Source organism: Clarias gariepinus, chromosome 18, assembly GCF_024256425.1.
Source record: "Clarias gariepinus isolate MV-2021 ecotype Netherlands chromosome 18, CGAR_prim_01v2, whole genome shotgun sequence".
Lineage (NCBI taxonomy): Eukaryota > Metazoa > Chordata > Actinopteri > Siluriformes > Clariidae > Clarias > Clarias gariepinus.
The window spans coordinates 2511604-2529127 of NC_071117.1; the positions used below are offsets into that span (position 1 = coordinate 2511604).

At 39.7% G+C, this 17524-nt stretch overlaps 3 protein-coding genes across 3 annotated transcripts; 1 reads left to right on the forward strand and 2 right to left on the reverse strand.

Moving 5' to 3' along the window:
- Positions 1-205: 205 nt before the first annotated feature.
- LOC128506427 (microfibril-associated glycoprotein 4-like) lies at positions 206-3602 on the reverse strand. Its single transcript, XM_053476853.1, has 5 exons — positions 3494-3602; positions 3082-3309; positions 2908-3004; positions 956-1123; positions 206-748 (listed from the first exon to the last, which is right to left on the reverse strand). The coding sequence occupies exons 2-5, from the start codon at positions 3304-3306 to the stop codon at positions 483-485; spliced, it is 756 nt and encodes a 251-aa protein (XP_053332828.1). The 5' UTR covers positions 3307-3309; positions 3494-3602; the 3' UTR covers positions 206-482.
- Positions 3603-7993: 4391 nt separating this feature from the next.
- Positions 7994-11743, reverse strand: pin1 (peptidylprolyl cis/trans isomerase, NIMA-interacting 1). The gene is made up of 4 exons (XM_053476428.1): positions 11604-11743; positions 10133-10324; positions 9835-9945; positions 7994-8461 (listed from the first exon to the last, which is right to left on the reverse strand). The coding sequence occupies exons 1-4, from the start codon at positions 11659-11661 to the stop codon at positions 8352-8354; spliced, it is 471 nt and encodes a 156-aa protein (XP_053332403.1). The 5' UTR covers positions 11662-11743; the 3' UTR covers positions 7994-8351.
- Positions 11744-12384: 641 nt separating this feature from the next.
- Positions 12385-15738, forward strand: ubl5 (ubiquitin like 5). Its single transcript, XM_053476429.1, has 5 exons — positions 12385-12530; positions 12777-12847; positions 13020-13103; positions 14338-14375; positions 15532-15738. The coding sequence occupies exons 2-5, from the start codon at positions 12792-12794 to the stop codon at positions 15573-15575; spliced, it is 222 nt and encodes a 73-aa protein (XP_053332404.1). The 5' UTR covers positions 12385-12530; positions 12777-12791; the 3' UTR covers positions 15576-15738.
- The last annotated feature ends 1786 nt before the right edge of the window (positions 15739-17524 follow it).

Here is a 17524-nt window from a genome sequence, read left to right on the forward strand (position 1 = left end):
CCAGACACTTTTCAGTGGCCTTATCACACCATGCAGATTATGCTGTTTTTCATTTAATTATCTGGACCACTTATGCAGTGCTTACCATCAGCCCACAGTATGCTACTCATGGTCAATAGAGGCCTAACTTATGGGGTACCACATTACAAGAGGCCAGCTCAAGCCTATATTCATTATCACTAGTTCATCAGTTTTCTTGGGAAAATATGTTGGAATCTGTATATTATACATTTATTTTCTTACAATATTAAGAAAGACATGAGCACCAATAGGTAGAGAAATGCACATATTTATGAACTTCTGCAAAATAATATGGTAGAAAAAAATACAGTAATGATATGAGAACATGGGAAGACAGTATTCAACAAATATCACTGTGTCAAATGGGCCTACAATTGTACAAGACACACAAACTGAGAGAGAGAATGAAAGAAACCATCACCACTTCCAACAACAACACAGATGTTATTAACAGAAACGCATCATTGTGCTGCAGGCACAGGTCTGATCTTCATAGTGATGAACTTTAAACCATAATCATAGGCTTTCCAATGATACCACACATTACCAATGGCAAAGTGTGTCGCGTCACGTCCCCACAGGTATATCCCGTTAGGGTTCGCATGGTGGCACTTGTTGTACCAGAAAGCCCCGAGGTAGGATTTAGCACAGTTTCCCTCCTCATTAGTGTCCTGGTCTTTGTCAAAGGTAGAGAATTTCTGCCCATTGCTTGTTTCAAGAGAATCTCCTGCGGATAAAAAGCCATCAATATGGACAGAGTTTTCCAGGTTTAATTAAAAAGTCTTACACCATCATCTTAAAAATGAATAATTATCATTACAGGAAGGTAATTTTAAGAATGATAAAGGTGTCTATTAGTATGGCATTTTTAGCCTGTTTCAGCAGCATTATCATGGGATTTCCAAATTCTATTCATGCATTCACTCCTCCTCACCTGCGCCTCCATTGATAAAGCCGCTAACGTGGAGTCTGTAGCCCTCAGCTTCAGATTCGACAGAGAAATATGAATACTGAGCATAAACTGAAACTCCCTCAAAATCCTGAAGGTCCACTCTCAGCTCATACTTCCTGTTCCGTGTGAGTTGGTAGAGATTCTCCAAACCTGTCAAGGTGTTACATTACATACACAACATACAGTTATACAACATAAGACTATAAGAACATAAGACTTATGCAGATTTTTCCAGTACAACCAATGTGAAACTGACATCACACTATAATTTGAACGATGTTGTGTTTAGAGGCCTTTCTGCTAGGAAGTCGGAGGTTGTTTAGGTTTTCCGATAGGAATGTTGGGTTTGATAAATGTTTTTTTTTAAAAAGTGTGAGTGTAAACATGCCTTCCAGGTTTTCAACCAAGTCACTCAAAAGCTCTTTTTTCTAAACTCTCAACACAAAGGCCATACGCTCAGTCCAAAAAGCAGAATAATGTTTATTGCCTGGGAATCTGAGCAAAGAGTAGAGTGTGTGATCTAGACTTGGGCTGTAAGTATGGATCTGTGTTATTTATCCTTAATAGTTTGTCAAAATACTATAATTTGAAATTGCGATCTTATTTCTCCTGGTCCCTTCTCTTTTCTCTTTCTCCAATTTTCCATCTTCTCCCTTCTCCATTTTAGATAAAGGCACAGGAAGCAGGATTTGTATGACATCATAGCAATTTAAATATTCTTGAATCCAGCTAAACCTATTGGTTATTTCTTAAAATACGAGTTACAACAAACTTAAAGATTATTAAGCTCATTTCTAGTTAAATGTTACTAAAATTGAAAAAAGAAAAATATCATTTTCTGTTGGCAGATTTTTTTTTTTTCGTTCAAAAAATGAATCCCTAAAAACTGGAAAAATTATTGCACTTGCAATTTTAGCTTCATAAACAAGTCCAAAACAATCCCAATATTATTATAGCACGTCACAAGCACAAAATTAACATTAACCTGTTAACAATTTATACACTATAACTACTAAGATTTATAGAACTAAAAACACTCACTCTCTCACTGACTCTTCTATACTGCTTTATCCTGTATTCAGGGTTGCGGGGACCTGGATCCTATCCCAGGGCACAAACACATATACTCACACACTCATTCACACACTCCGGGCAATTTCGGAATGCCAATCAACTTAACCTACATGTCTTTGGACTGTGGGAGGAAACCGGAGTACATACTGACATACTGAACTAAAAAGAAGTTCACCATTTCCAATTTGCTGAGTCTTTGTTATATTCTTGGACCATATTGTTCACAGCATTCCTATGAGATTGATCTTGAACTATGTGATTTCAATGAATTTGGAAAAAAAGTAAACCACAAATGTAAAAAAAGTCACATTTCATTATCAGGCAAACATATTTTTTTAAAACAAACCCAAAAAATGCGCCCTTTGAAGTGATTTCAAAGTAAATGAAGTCACAAATTATAAGCAGAATTATTATAAGCAACTATAGTACACAGTGCATGTACCTCACAAGATGACCCCCTTGTCCCAACAAGCAACACAGTGTGAGGAAGCTTCACATTCTCTATAAGTGTCAAATTTATAAGACCAATTGCTTCCTGATTTCTTTTTTTTTATAAAAATGGTTGAAAAAATTGTTCCAACATTAATTTATATATTTATGTAGTTTCATTTAATTTTTTTAAGAAATTTTATTTTTACAGGTTTAATAATTGTACTTGATGACTTGTTAGGTTTAATGTATCAAATACATGAAGGCTGTTTAAATTCTAGCCTATAACTTGCTAGCAATATAAAAGATAATCATGTTAATTATGATCATTTACAGTGCATCTAACCCTTTTATTTGTATTCTATTTTCAAATTTAGTGTTTATTTTATTTATGCAAAAATTCAGCTCAGAATACACTCGTTATTTCTCACCCAGCCAGTATTCTCCATATTTGTTCCCAAATCCTTTCTTGTAGTGCTCCCATGGTCTGTAGAAATTCACACTGCCGTCCATTCTCCTCTGGAACACCTGGTGTAAAGGTAACACTTTAGCAGGACCAAAGGCAAAACAAGGACCTCTCACTAAGGTTTTTGTCTCTGACATACCGTCCACTTTGCATCCTCTGTTGTGCTTTCCCGACACCCCATGTCACAGTACACCTGGACCGGTGTGTCTGCTGTAGGGTAGATTGTGTACACTCCACTGAGCGTTTGTCCGTTAGTGTAGACATCAGAGCAATCTGTTGGAAACAGTTCTGTAGACATTGGGGTACACCGAACCAGCAGGGGGAGCAGGAGAGTCCAGACTGCTGAACACACTGAGAACATCATGTTCTGGGTAAAGAGATACAACACACAGTGATACAGTGCACATGTGTGAAACATTACACAAAATACTGATATACCTTAGGAAGAAGAACTCCTTCTAGATTAAAAGAGCGGAACAGTTTTATCTAAAGAAGAAGACAGTGTCACAAATAACAATTAAATTGGATTAGCTCACACTACTATGACTTACTCTTAATTTAGTCTTCTCCAGTTGTTCCAAAACACAGCTGGATTCTAAAGCAGAGGTTCAGCTTCTAAACCTAAACCATCAATTTAAACAGCTTTAATATCTGTTCCTTGTCAAGACATGTGCAACACGGCTATTTTATGGCTCACAGCAGAAGCAGATATATTTTGCATAGGAAATGTATTAATGTCACAAGTTATATTTTATTTCATTCAAATTCTGGACCTTATAGGTTTGTAATACATTTGAAAATAGAAAGGTTGACCTTACCGGCTTTGGATCTCTGGTCATCTGTTCATCTTCTCACTCTTTTAAACCCTGTTGGACCCCAGAACTCCTCCTAAATTACAGTAAGTGTGTGTGGAAATTCCTAAGGGACATCCTGTACCAGGGCACAATCGGACTATTTTGATGGACAATTAGAAACATTCCTGGATTTCTCAAACTACACATATAATTTGGATAATCTAATGTATTTCCTTTGTGGCACTCCAACACTGAGCTGTTGAACAACACTTTAATAAATGATAAGAAGAATAAAAAGGGAAAAGTGAAAAACACTCGGAGTTTACCGGAAACCCCGGCTACTCATCACCCTGTCTTACTCAGTGTATTTACTTTGTGATCGCAAATGTTGAATCAGCAGATTGACTGCCAGTGAAAGCTGATAACACACACACACACACACACTAAAATCACCAGTATTACAACATCAGCATGCTCTTTTCTAAAAAAAAAATGTAAAAATCATTACAATCTTGTTTTTAAACAGATCAGCAACTGGTTCGATGTTTCTTAATCCAATCACGTAGAGCACTAACATTCAGTCTGCTTTAATCTGACTCCTGATCCAGTCATGTTTGTTTTCGATCTCATTGATCTCAGCTAGTGTTTAAAATGAGGCTAATTGTAGCGATTAGCAGTAATACTATAATCCTGCAAAATGATCTTTCCTGTGGCCAGTGCTAAGAAGTACAAAGGCTGTATCGAAAGAAGTGCAAAAGTGGGTGTACTTTTTGTACATACTGACATAGATGTGCCCTCTTCTTCTATACATAGATATAATAATAATAATAATAATAATAATAATAATATAATCTGTAATATAACTCAAAATGCACTATATGGACTAAAAGTATTTGTCCAAATCTGGAATGACGTTACATCCAAATACATACACTTCAATATGGAGTTGGTCCCACTATCCTTTTTGCAGCTAACAGCTTCCAGTCTTTTTGGAAGGTCGTCCACAAGATGTTGGTGTTTCTGTGGGAGTTTGTGTCTATTCATTCTGTAGAGCGTTTATGATGTCAGACACTGATGTTGGATGAGAAAGCCTGTCTCTCCATTTCTGCTCCAGTTCATTCCAAAGGTGCTTGATGGGGTTGAGGTCAGGGCTCTGTGTTCGGGCCAGTCGAGTTCAAATCCCTCAAACCGTGTCTTTACAGTCCTAGGACCATAGCATTGTCCAAGATGTCTTGGTATGCTGAGGCATTAGGATTTCTTTCCACTAGGGATAAGGGGCCTGTTTGAAACACCTGAATTCAATAATTTACAGGTTTGGACAAATACTTATGTTTGCATAGCGTAGTCTCCTGGTCTCCCCAATAACTGGGGTCAGAGCACAGGGTCAGCCATGATACAGTGCCCCTGCAGCAAAAAGGGTAAAGGGCCTTACTTAAAGGTCCAACAATGGCAACCTGGTGGACCTGGGGCTCGAACCACTGACCGTTTGATCAGTAACTCAGTGCCTTAGCCCTCCGAGTTACATAACACTTTATCACAGTTGATGGTTTTAAAACCTTAAGAGTCTGATTATAGTAGGGCTTGCTTCTACTTTCCATAAGGAAAACATACTGGAAACTATTGCTATAACCTCAGGTTTTACATTTAAACTCATCCGTGTTCATGAACACTTGACAGAACATGGCCAAGAGCTTTATGTGGTTCTTGGTTTTATTTCTCTCAGTTTGAGGTTGAGATGTTAGGATACTATACATGCATGATCTGATTAAAATGGAAAAATAAAATGGACTCATATCACCATGAACAACAGCTCATTTGTCTTTTTGGCTGTAAAGCAATGGCTTCTATCTGTCTCCTTCATTTCCCTGAGTGCCTGAGTCATACCTGCTGAGATCAGACTGAATCCAAGCAAAGCAACGATAAAGAAACAGATAATTTAATGTTTTTTGAAAAAAAAACCCATTAAAAATCAAAATTTTGTTCTTTTTTTTTTAAAAAAAGGACTGAACAGTTATTGATGAAAGTAGTCTGTATAAAGGAGAAAATCTTACTCACGTTACAGATATACAAGTGCTGTAAAAAGTATTTGCCGCCTTCCTGATACATGATACACTGATACAATTATTTTATATTTTTTTATCTGTTTTTGAATTTCTTTATATCCCAGCATCATGTGTTGCTTTTTGAGATATTTTAGCGTGTTTCACTTTAAGCCAAGTGATAGTTCATGCCTGGCACTAGTAAAGAAAGACCTCCAAAGAACAGGCTTGTTTTCCCCCACTGGTTAGAAAGTCATGTCATTGTGTCACTATATACAGTGGCTTGCAAAAGTATTCAACCCCCTTGAACTTTTCCACATTTTGTCACATTACAGCCACAAACATGAATCAATTTTATTGAAATTCCACGTGAAAGACCAATACAAAGTGGTGTACACGTGAGAAGTGGAACGAAATTCATACATGGTTCCGAACATTTTTTACAAATAAATAACTGCAAAGTTGGGTGTGCGTAATTATTCAGCCCCCTGAGTCAATACTTTGTAGAACCACCTTTTGCTGCAGTTACAGCTGCCAGTTTTTTAGGGTCTACCAGCTTTGCACATCTAGAGACTGAAATCCTCGTCCATTCTTCTTTACAAAACAGCTCCAGCTCAGTCAGATTAGATGGACAGCGTTTGTGAACAGCAGTTTTTAGATCTTGCCACAGATTCTCGATTGGATTTAGATCTGGACTTTAACTGGGCCGTTCTAACACATGGATATGTTTTGTTTTAAACCATTCCATTGTTGCCCTGGCTTTATGTTTAGGGTCGTTGTCCTGCTAGATGGTGAACCACCGCTACAGTCTCAAGTCTTTTGCAGACTCCAAGAGGTTTCCTTCCAAGATTGCCCTGTATTTGGCTCCATCCATCTTCCTATCAACTCTGACCAGCTTCCCTGTCCCTGCTGAAGAGAAGCACCCCAGAGCATGATGCTGCCACCACCATGTTTGACAGTGGGGATGGTGTGTTCAGAGTGATGTGCAGTGTTAGTTTTCCGCCACACATAGCGTTTTGCATTTTAGCCAAAAAGTTCCATTTTGGTCTCATCTGACCAGAGCACCTTCTTCCACGTTTGCTGTGTCCCCCACATGGCTTGTGGCAAACTGCAAACAGGACTTCTTATGGTTTTCTGTTAACAATGGCTTTCTTCTTGCCACTCTTCCATAAAGGCCAACTTTGTGCAGTGCATGACTAATAGTAGTCCTATGGACAGATTCCCCCACCTGAGCTGTAGATCTCTGCAGCTCGTCCAGAGTCACCATGGACCAGGTGCACTCTATTTAGTCATTAGCACTCATCAGGCAATGTCTTTGGGCAACTGACTGCACACAGACCAAAGGGGGCTGAATAATTATGCACACCCCACTTTGCAGTTATTTATTTGTAAAAAATGTTTGGAATCATGTATGTTTTTCGTTCCACTTCTCACGTGTACACCACTTTGTATTGGTCTTTCACGTGGAATTCCAATAAAACTGATTCATGTTTGTGGCTGTAATGTGACAAAATGTGGACAAGTTCAAGGGGGCCGAATACTTTTGCGAACCACTGTACATCCATGCACATTTCTACTTTACCAATGTTAGCGGCAATGCTAGCACTAGCAGCAAAAATGAATAAAATTTGGTGGCAAACAGCAGCAAACTTCAACATGGTTTTGCAAACAGTTCTTCAGGTTTTATTATTACTAGAAAGCATTTGAGCTGCCTATTGCATATTGAGTTTTTGAAGTTGGCTGTGATAATCCTGCCCCCCAGACCCTGACCAAGTGGTTCTTTGTTCTAGTCCAGCAGTCATTGGTGCTTTAGCTGTCTGAAAACAAGGAACTGGTTCGAAATCAGTCACTAATTCCGGAACTGCTATGGTTGAAATGGGGTACTGTATTTATCAGACGGATTCTATTTAAGTGATTTCTTGATTCAACAGGTCTGGCAGTAATCACACCTGGGTGTGGCAAGTGAACTTTAACTTTCCAAAAAATGTGGTTCATGATTTAGCATAAGGGCTACATTACTTTTTTCACATATGGTCGGGTAAGTTTGAACAGTTTTCTTCCCCTAATGAAAGAAATCATTTAAAAACTGTATTTTGTATTAACCTAATCTATCTCTCTTTAATATTAACATTTGTTTGATCTCATTTATAAAATAATACTTTTTTCACAGGACTACATGATAAAACAGCAGTGTATTAAACTAAGGCTGAGAGACAGATTTGTTCATCATGTAATCATATTTATTGATCATTATCCATCGCTGCAGGTTTGACAAGGCGTCAGGGACGCATTATAATAAAGGTGGTGATGGACAGAAGATGAAAGATGTGATGATGGAGCAGGAGAAGAACCAATCAGAAGCCTGATGCCAGGCGAGGTCGGATTTTTCACTTTAAACTCAATTATTTTTATTAAAGATGACTTTTTTTGAAAACTGTGTGTGTGTGTGTGTGTGTGTGTGTGTTGTGTGTGTGTGTGTGAGTGTGTGTGCAAGATCTGGATTAAAGTCCATGGACTTTTATGTACAGTATAATAAAAGACAGGGATGACGGGATGAAGGGGTGAAGGGATGAGATTTATCCTGTACGTAGGATGATGTGAACCCCAGAATCAGTAAACACCGGAGCGCTCATGTCCCCGATCTTCAGCGCAAACGAGGCCTCTTCAAACGGCTTCTGCATCTGACCTGTTACACACACACAAAGAATCAGGTTAAAGCAGCAGATCAATCTACACATTGTGTGTAAGTATATTTTTACTTTCTATTACACACCCCTAAAACAATACCTCTCCTTTAGATTAAGTTTTAGTTGATTTTTAATACAGTATACAACACTAGTGCCACCTGCTGGACTGTTAATAAAGTCTCCACCCCTCAGACATCAGCCCAACTGCCAGAATAACATTGCTTACAAGTTACGAGTTCGGTTCTTGGAGCACATTCATAAGTCGGACAAAGTGAGTCTTATTTACGCATTTAATGCGAATAGACAATGTAAATCATACCAATCCACTTGACTAAATCTTTGTCCCCCTTCACGAACATTGCGATCATGTGGCCAAAACCGCAACCGTGCAGAAGGAAAATTTATCCCACACAGTGTTGTCTCTCTGGCTTTAAATCGTCAAGGGAAATCCCCGATCCCTATCGCCGGTATCTCAGAGCTGTTTTCCACTGCATTGGTCTGTGAACACCGATTTTACGAAATTAGCAATATTCACCATCAGCACAGCTTTAAAGGACAGATATTTTCTTTTATCGTCCTCTCAGACTGATTCTTCTAAACTGGTGAGGCTGAATCATTTCTCCTGCATGCTCCCCTTGAAACCCAGTGGACATTTAGATCTTGTTGAGCTGAACTGAAGAACTTACTTACTATGCATGTCATGGGCTTAACTTAACAGGATGCCAGTTATTTTGTGTTTTTTACAAAATGCACCCAATAGATTTTGATATACTCCTCCTAGGGGATTTATATTTCAAACGGATCAGCCTTGACGATGCTGAAAATTGGTGAATAATTTGCACCAACATGGCGGACGCTCTGGTGCGTCCCAGTGGTCTGTCTACGCCAAGCCATCGGGGCTTAAATACTCTGAGACGAGGTAGAGCGAGTCTGAAGCAAACCATCACAGTGCACAGGCTGACAGAACCACAAAAGGGACCTGAACCTCATGAAAAGGTCAGAGTTTGTTTATTTTGAACCGAATGATCACTCAGAGTTGGCTTTGAGGGCCAAGGTGGGCAGAGTGTGAACATTCAGCACAAAAAGCTGTAAGGAGACCACGCAACACTTTTAATGAGGTGTTTATATCTCAACGTCGAACTCCGAGTCATTTCTCCTTACTCACTTGACTTCAATCAAACTTAGCAAATGACTCACTCTGACCACACGGGGCGCTGTTCTGTCTAACAGTGCGTGGATAGTTTACACTGCGCCACCTGTAGGATTAGAGAGGAACTGGAACATTTTAACAACTCAAATGAAAACGGACGTCTGAACACGGACATGTTGTGTGCGCGTGCGTGTGTGTGTGTGTGTGTGTGTGTGTATTTACCCCTGCCGAACATGCCGAGATCTCCTCCATTGCGTGCGGAGCTGCAGTCGCTGAACTGAGATGCCAATGTCTCGAACTCCTCCTCACCAGACTTTATCTGATCTATATACTCTACACACACACAAAAAAATGGGTCAAGTTCCTGCAGAAAATCAGCCCTAGTGGGAACTAACCAACAATGCCCGTGGGCGGGGCTGGGAGCACAGCTCAATGCTGATTGGTTATGCACTGTCGCAATGAAACTCTAGTTAATAACTCATATTCATCAGACACTCGTTAATATTTATTAGACACTCACTGTGTATGAGCTGCAGCGCTTCCTCTTTGGTACGTGTGATGTTCTCCTGTCTCCATGACGACGGTCTGCGTGACTGGTTGTGTTTGACCAGCAGGTGAGAGCAGCGCACCTTGTCCACCGCTGCTCCCCCGCCCCCGCTCGGCCGCTCCCACTGACTTGCGTTCGTGCTGTGGTTAAAGTAGTACACCCTGCCTGGAAAAGGGGCGGGGCATAGAGAGAGAACGATTAAAGACTTTCATGACTTGTGTCGAGTGTTTTTGTAGAAACCCCCCGTCCACGTTTTCGTCCTGATGATCTGAGAACGTGAAAACTCATTAGATGTTATCTCGGGAACATAGAGATATCTGAGGAGCGTAGAGGAACTCTTTACACACAGAGCCGGTAACATCTGACTCTCTGACCTCTGACTCACGAGGCAGCAGTGAGGAGTGTTTATGATTATCTGTGTGTGTGTGTGTGTGTGTGTGTGTGTCAGGGCCTGGGAATTACTGTGCTGTTACCTGCTGTCTTTTACACAGAAAACTTTACAGGAAACTAACAAGAAATTCAGATTAACCCATCAGGAACCAAACAGCAATCAGAACAGGAACTCAGGAAGAACCCTGAACAAGAAACATCACAGGAACTTCAGAGGAACCCTCACAAAAACTTCAAATGAACCTACCAGGAGCTGAACAGAAATCTAACAAGGACTTCAGAGGAACCCTCACGGGAACCTCAGAGAAATCAGAACAGGAACTCTCACAGGAATCCGAGAAGAACCCTCACAGGAACTTCCGAGGAACCTTACAGGAACCCTCATAGGAACTTCAGATAAACCTTACAGGAACCCACACAGGAAACTAACAAGGACTTTAGAGGAACTCTCACAGGAACCTCGGAACAATCAGAAGAGGAACCCTTACAGGAGCCTAAGGAGAACACTGAAAAAGCCCTCAGAGGAACCTTACAGGAACCCTCACAGGAACCAGGAGGATCACCACAGTGAGTCTTGGTCCTCAGTGTGTTTCTGTGTCTGGTGCCTCACAGGAGCTTCACAGAAGCCTCTCCAGAACAGATTCCTCACACACACACACACACACACACACACACACACCATAGCTATAATGTGAGGGTGTGTGTATCCGCGTTATTAATCAGCTCCTCGTTAGCAGAGTTAGCATTAGCAGTGTTAGCATTAGGCTAGCTGCAGCTCCGTGCTCCCTCCTCCTCCTCCTCCCACCGGGGTTACTTCAGGTCACTGCAGGTTTACTTCACATTACAGTGAACAGGATTAATGCAATGCTAATGTTAGCCTCGGTGCTAACGCCTGGATCTAAACCCCTGCAGTGGCCAGTTAGCTTAGCCTGACACGGTTAGCTTTGCGGGTGTGTTTGTGTGTTCCCTCGCGCGCACTATAAAACACACACACATACGTCAGGAATGTCTTTCCCTGCACGCGCGCGCACTCACTCACACACACTGCACTCACCCGAGCTCCGGCTCATGCGCTTCTCCCACCCGGGCGGCAGTTTTTCATCATCCGACATTTTATTACTTTATTAATCTGCTCTAAACCCGCGAAACTGATGCTACTGCAGTCACTCCCCTCACTGCTGCCCCGGCACTCCCGCTCCAGTCCGCCAGGGGGCAGTGGAGTCAGGCGCCCGCCATATTACGCAGAAATGTGCGCATGTGCAGTCTGTAAGGTCACGACAGTGCGTCCGCCATATTGGAAAAGTCATCAGGGGCGTAAAGTCACTGTGAATGATTATATGTTAACAGCAACAGAAACAGCTAAACGTACTTTATTTGCAACTTTTTTTTTTATTTAAAATTACTATGTGACAGACTTCACATATTCCTATATACAACAAGCTGTTTTGTAAATGAAAATATATATATATAATTTTTTTGGGGAAAATGTAAGTGCAGTCCACGAAAGTCCAACAGGTGGCGCAAAAATCGCCTGTTAGTGAATCTTAAGCCCTTCAATCTCTCAAAGCAAATTCTGCAATAAAAATCAACAAATTCTTTGATATATGTATGATAAATATGGATAATCAATGAAAGTTTCTTATAATCATACTTAATATTAATTGGCAATATTAATAATTTCCTATTTTTTATATATCTTATCCAAAACATGTTAGTTAGAGTGTTAATATTGTAGTTTGCTTCGTTGTGTTAAGGAATTCAGCACAAGAAAATTTGGCATAGTATTAAAAAAAAAAAGAAAAAAGAAAGAATTAAAAACGCTGATTGTATTCCAGTCCAGTAGGTGGCGGAAGAGAAACAAACGCCAATACATCATTTGGCATAAAGCATCACGAAGAAGAAAAAGAAAACGACGACGAAGAAGAAGAAGCGTCTCGAAGCTTGAGTGTGTTTATTTCAACGCAAACTAAATACATTTTCGGTAAAAGTTTTTACTTTTTTAAAATATATTAATGTGTAAAATGATGTATATTTAATGTAGTTATGTACTGGTGGGACCGGAAGTGACGCGTGTACTGTTTTGTTTAACAGGAGCTACAGATAAAAGCTGACGTTTAATCCTCTAATGCAGGAGTTTAGTTGTGACGTCATTGTATTAAAAATCAGTACTGTCACGTGTTTATATTACGTTCTTTATATATAGTGTGTGTGTGTGTGTGTGTTGCAGGACAGCAGTGCAGAGATGATTGAGGTTGTGTGTAATGACCGTCTGGGCAAAAAGGTCCGAGTCAAGTGCAAGTATCCTTTAGTGCAAAAGTTTGTGCCCCCCCCATTCATTAATTTCATATGAGTGTGTGTAACACTTGTGTGTCAGTCCTGTCTCAGTGGAGACTTCATGTGTGTATCTGTAGCACCGTGTGTGTGTGTGTGTGTGTGTGTGTGTGTGTATAGCCTTACCGTGTGTGTGCAGCTCTGATGACACAATCGGGGATCTAAAGAAGCTGATCGCGGCTCAGACGGGGACCAGGTGGGACAAAATCGTCCTGAAGAAATGGTGAGAAAGATTCACACACACACACACACTGCTTTATCATACAAACACACAGGGTTCAGCTAACGCTCACCTCAAACACCAGAATAAAACCCTGAGACTCGTTCTGGGCGTGAGGATCACTTTTGATCTCCTGCTCTGATTTTTACACACACACACACACACAGCATTCTGAACAACACTGTGCAAAAAAAAATGTAAGGGTGTTACATCAGTTCATCTGTAACTGCGGTGCGAGCAAATACGGACGCTTCACTTGTGATTTGCATAAAAGAAGAGCAGCGTGTAGTGATTTTTTTTTTTGTAGTCTCAGGGTGAACCTGGTGCTGAACAGCATAAACAGAAGTGTTTGGAGATCTTCACATAGAATGTGGAGCGATCCTCTGAGAAAAGGGAAAGTTTCTTAAAGAGAATCATTACTGGAGACGAGACACGGATTCATCACTACGAGTCTGAGAGTAAACGGCAGAGTGAGAATCACAGACCCAGAACAAGTTCAAAAGTCCACCATCAGCTGGAAAATTCATTAACGCTTCTCAAGGGCCAGAAGTATTGGAACACCATCAGGAAAAGGTTCAACAATGATCGTTTCAGTGAGATGCTTATTGTAGAGCACAGACGTAATCTCACACACTTCTGCTCCACACAGTGGACACTCTTAGATGTTAAAGCGTCCTCTCTATAGTCCTGATCTCACTCCATCAGTCTCTTACCTGTTCGGTCCACTGAAAACAGAACTACGAGGATGAAGAGTCGTGGATCTGTGACTCAGCTGTTTTGGTTGGAAAAAAAAGTAATGTTTGGAATCTTTTTTTTATTTATTTATTTTTATTTTTTTAATAATGAATCAGTAATGCAGAATTCATAAAAAAAACATTTAAGACACAAACAAAGGGGTGCCAAGATTTATAGTACCATATTATGCATGGTGCAGAGCAGCCAATCAGATCAGGAGATCAGCTGTTTTCTGAAATACTCAAACAAGCCCCTCTGACTCCTGAGCTCGCTCACATCCAGCGCTGTCACATGATTGGCTGATGAGTCATATGATCGATCAGGTGTAACAAAATGTTCTGACTGTAACAGAAACACCAACTCATCATCACGCGCCGTGATTCAGTCATTAAACTCACTGACTTTCTCCTGATGTATAAATATCTCACTGTGATGTTCTCCCTCTCTCTCTCTCTCTCTCTCTCTCCCTCTCTCTCCCTCTCTCTCTCTTTCCCTTCTGCAGGTACACCATTTTTAAGGATCACGTGTCACTGGGGGACTGTATCCTTTCACACACACTTGCGTGCACCTCACACACACACCTGATATACACTGTTAGTCCCAGCATCGGGTCCATAAAGTGTGAGGTGTATCGTAGTGTAACATAACATAATGTAATCCAAGCGCTCTTCAGGTGTGTTCTGGGAGCTCTGTGTCCATTAGTAACTGCATTAATCATGTGGACAGTCTGATCTTTGATGGCTCTGTATATTTCCTTGTTTCTGTAAAATCAGTCTTTAGTGACTCTTAAGGAAACCTCTCCCGATTGAGTGGAAGTAAAATACTTTAAAATAACGTTTAAACTTAATTGATCTTGCGTCGTCCACTATGTGGATGTTTTATTTTACTGTATTTATTACTTTCATAAGCATTTTATTGCTTCATATATTTAATTACTCTCTTTGCTCTTTGCTCTTCTCTGGCACAAGGATTTCCTCCAGGATCAATAGTTTTATCTCGTGTTATTAGTTAAAACCAGTGTGTGTTTGGCGTTAAAGTCAGACAGTTTGGGATTAAAATACTAATTTTATGGTCAAATAAATTGGGCAGCTGTGAATGAGTGTGTGTGTGTGCCCTGAGATGGATTGGCACCCTGTTCAGGGTGTACCCCACCTCGTGCCCCAAGTCTCCTGGGATAGACTCCGCCCCGCGACCCTGAATACAGGATAAAGCGATGTAGACGATGAGTGAGAGAGAATATTGAGTGGCATGTTTAAACCCGACACCCCGACTACACTAGCTGTAAAAACATCAGTGTTTGTTCTTAAGGCAGGCGTCTGGAGGTGGGGTGACCGGGTAAGGCACGGAGTTTAAAGGGCAAAATGGAAAACAAAGAAATTTATAATGATGGGAGACAATCCTGTTTCTGGTGGACATTTATTTTAACCGTGTTTCCGTTTTGAGAAAAAAAAATCCTATTTTGGCCGTTTCAGACGGTTTATATTCACACTGTGTGTACGTACAGGAAGTCAGACATCATGAGGATGAACTGTACATTAAGACTTAATGGTTCGGTTTATCATAGAAAGGTCATGTAGTGGTTTCAAAAGATTGTAGTGTTTTTTACACCAAGTCTTCAATCAGAAGAACTTTACAATAAAACTGTGTTGCTGTACATGACTTCTGCAGTATATTATTCCTTAACGATGAGAATCAGATGAGATCCACGATGGGATGAACCTGGAGCTGTATTACCAGTAGATCCTGGAGCTCAGACCCAACACACACACACACACAAACACACACACAATACTGACTTATATGTGCGATAGCATGCGCAGAAAACATTAGTTATTAATTTCATTTGAATTATGTTTTTTGTTGTTCTTGTTATTTGGAAATAAACAATATTTATAAGAAACAACTGACTCGTTATGGTGTATTTATAAAAATAGAAAAAGATTTTGTTGAGTGATTATTTTTAATGATGGGAGACTGCAGATAAACGTGTTTACTTGACAAGTGTATGCACATTCTCTATATACAATTTTACAAATGGCGAAGGACACACTTGCCCCTCCTGGTGTTTTTTATTTTTTTATTTCCTGCCAGCATTGACTCCCATTATAATCTGATTTTCTTCATACTTTGAATCCCATTATAGTCCTAATTTTCTTACATTTTACTTCCTGTTATCTTTAAACCTCTTTAATTTGGTTTATAAAAAATAGTAAAGTAATACAACTTGACATCTGACTCCTACATTTCATCTCATTGTAACTATATTCATCTGAATTCCTTTCCATTATCTTTAAACTTCTTTTGCTTGATCTAAAAAAAGAAAAAACAAGATGACATTTGTTGTTCTTGCGTTATACACCCCGTTATCTGACTCCTGTATTTTCGGGTTAGCTCTACAGTTTTTAGAAGGTAGACCATGGGTGAGCATCCCTTTATAGGTTTTTAATGTTATTGTCTTATTTTGTTCATGTTGTGCTTATATGTCTTATTTTACTCTGTTTCAGCCAATTGCGCTAGCCCAAACAACCTCATTTAGATAGTATGGACTCATCTTATCTATCAGACACTCTCTACTTTGAGAGATGAACCGAGAGGATTGCGATGCCTGTGGAAATAGAAATTTGTCTCCTTATGCAACGTCCATTTCCAGCGATTGCTCAAAAATTGGGCTCATGAAGAAAAACTAGATTGTTCTTCTTTTGCTGTTAATTTCAGGTAATATTAATCCAAATCCAGGCCCAGAGCGGGTGCAGCTTCAAACTCCAGATGAATTTAGATCTAGTGATGGTTTACGCTTACTTCATCTTAATGTACGTAGTCTGATCAATAAAATGGACTTACTAAGAGTATGGTCTAACTCAGATAATTCTGATATCATGGTTTTCTTAGAGACAAGGTTAAATAAATCAGTTACAAACTCTATGATACACATCGAAGGTTATAATGTGTTTAGGTCAGACCGGACTGCAAGAAATGTGGTGGTGGTGGACTTTATGTAAAATAAAAGTTAAACCGCTATTATATCTACGTATATATTCTATCAGCAAACCAAACTGTTTTAAACTGCTGGCGGTTAAATTACTTTTCCCAAATGGTCATGAAATCATTGCCATTGGATGCTATCGTCCACCGTCAGCATCAAGTGAAGCCATCACCGCTCTTACTGATTTTCTTTATAACTGGACTAAATCAGAGCTGATTTTACTTGGGGATTTAAATTGGGACTAGTTATCAAAAATGTCTGATCTATTCAGGGATATTTGTGACTCTCTTCGTTTGGAGCAACTGATAAATTCTCCAACCCAGTTAAATCAAAAAGATCTAAATAAATCCTCATTGATGTCATATTAACAAATGCTCCTCATAGATTCTCTGTAACTGGAGTTTCCTGTGATCATGTAAGTGACCATTGTGCTATAGCATGTGTGAGAAACAGTAACATCAAAAATGTCTACCTTGCATCATTTTAAAACGTTTGTTTAAATATTTTAACGAGCAAGCCTTTTTGCAAGATATTTATGATCGTGATTTACATGTTGTCTGTTGATACCTGATGTTGATCTTGCATGGGAATATTTTAAATGTGCTTTTCTGAAGAGATGTGATAAACACAGCCTTTTAAAAAAAATTGAGTGAGAGGTAGAGATGGTTACATGGTTTACTGAGTTAATTTCTTCACATATCATTGA

Excerpts from the sequence above, each read along its gene's own strand:
- LOC128506427 (XM_053476853.1), bottom strand. The coding sequence starts at position 3,306 with ATGATGTTCTCAGTGTGTTCAGCAGTCTGGACTCTCCTGCTCCCCCTG. Across the intron at positions 3,005-3,081 it reads CAGAGGATGCAAAGTGGACG|GTGTTCCAGAGGAGAATGGA; the intron begins GTATGTCAGAGA and ends CCTTTACACCAG. Across the intron at positions 1,124-2,907 it reads ATATGGAGAATACTGGCTGG|GTTTGGAGAATCTCTACCAA; the intron begins GTGAGAAATAAC and ends ACACCTTGACAG.
- pin1 (XM_053476428.1), bottom strand. The coding sequence starts at position 11,661 with ATGTCGGATGATGAAAAACTGCCGCCCGGGTGGGAGAAGCGCATGAGC. Across the intron at positions 9,946-10,132 it reads AGCGCTGCAGCTCATACACA|AGTATATAGATCAGATAAAG; the intron begins GTGAGTGTCTAA and ends GTGTGTGTGTAG. Across the intron at positions 8,462-9,834 it reads TCTCGGCATGTTCGGCAGGG|GTCAGATGCAGAAGCCGTTT; the intron begins GTAAATACACAC and ends TGTGTGTAACAG.
- ubl5 (XM_053476429.1), top strand. The coding sequence starts at position 12,792 with ATGATTGAGGTTGTGTGTAATGACCGTCTGGGCAAAAAGGTCCGAGTC. Across the intron at positions 13,104-14,337 it reads AAAATCGTCCTGAAGAAATG|GTACACCATTTTTAAGGATC; the intron begins GTGAGAAAGATT and ends TCCCTTCTGCAG. Across the intron at positions 14,376-15,531 it reads TCACGTGTCACTGGGGGACT|ATGAGATCCACGATGGGATG; the intron begins GTATCCTTTCAC and ends GATGAGAATCAG.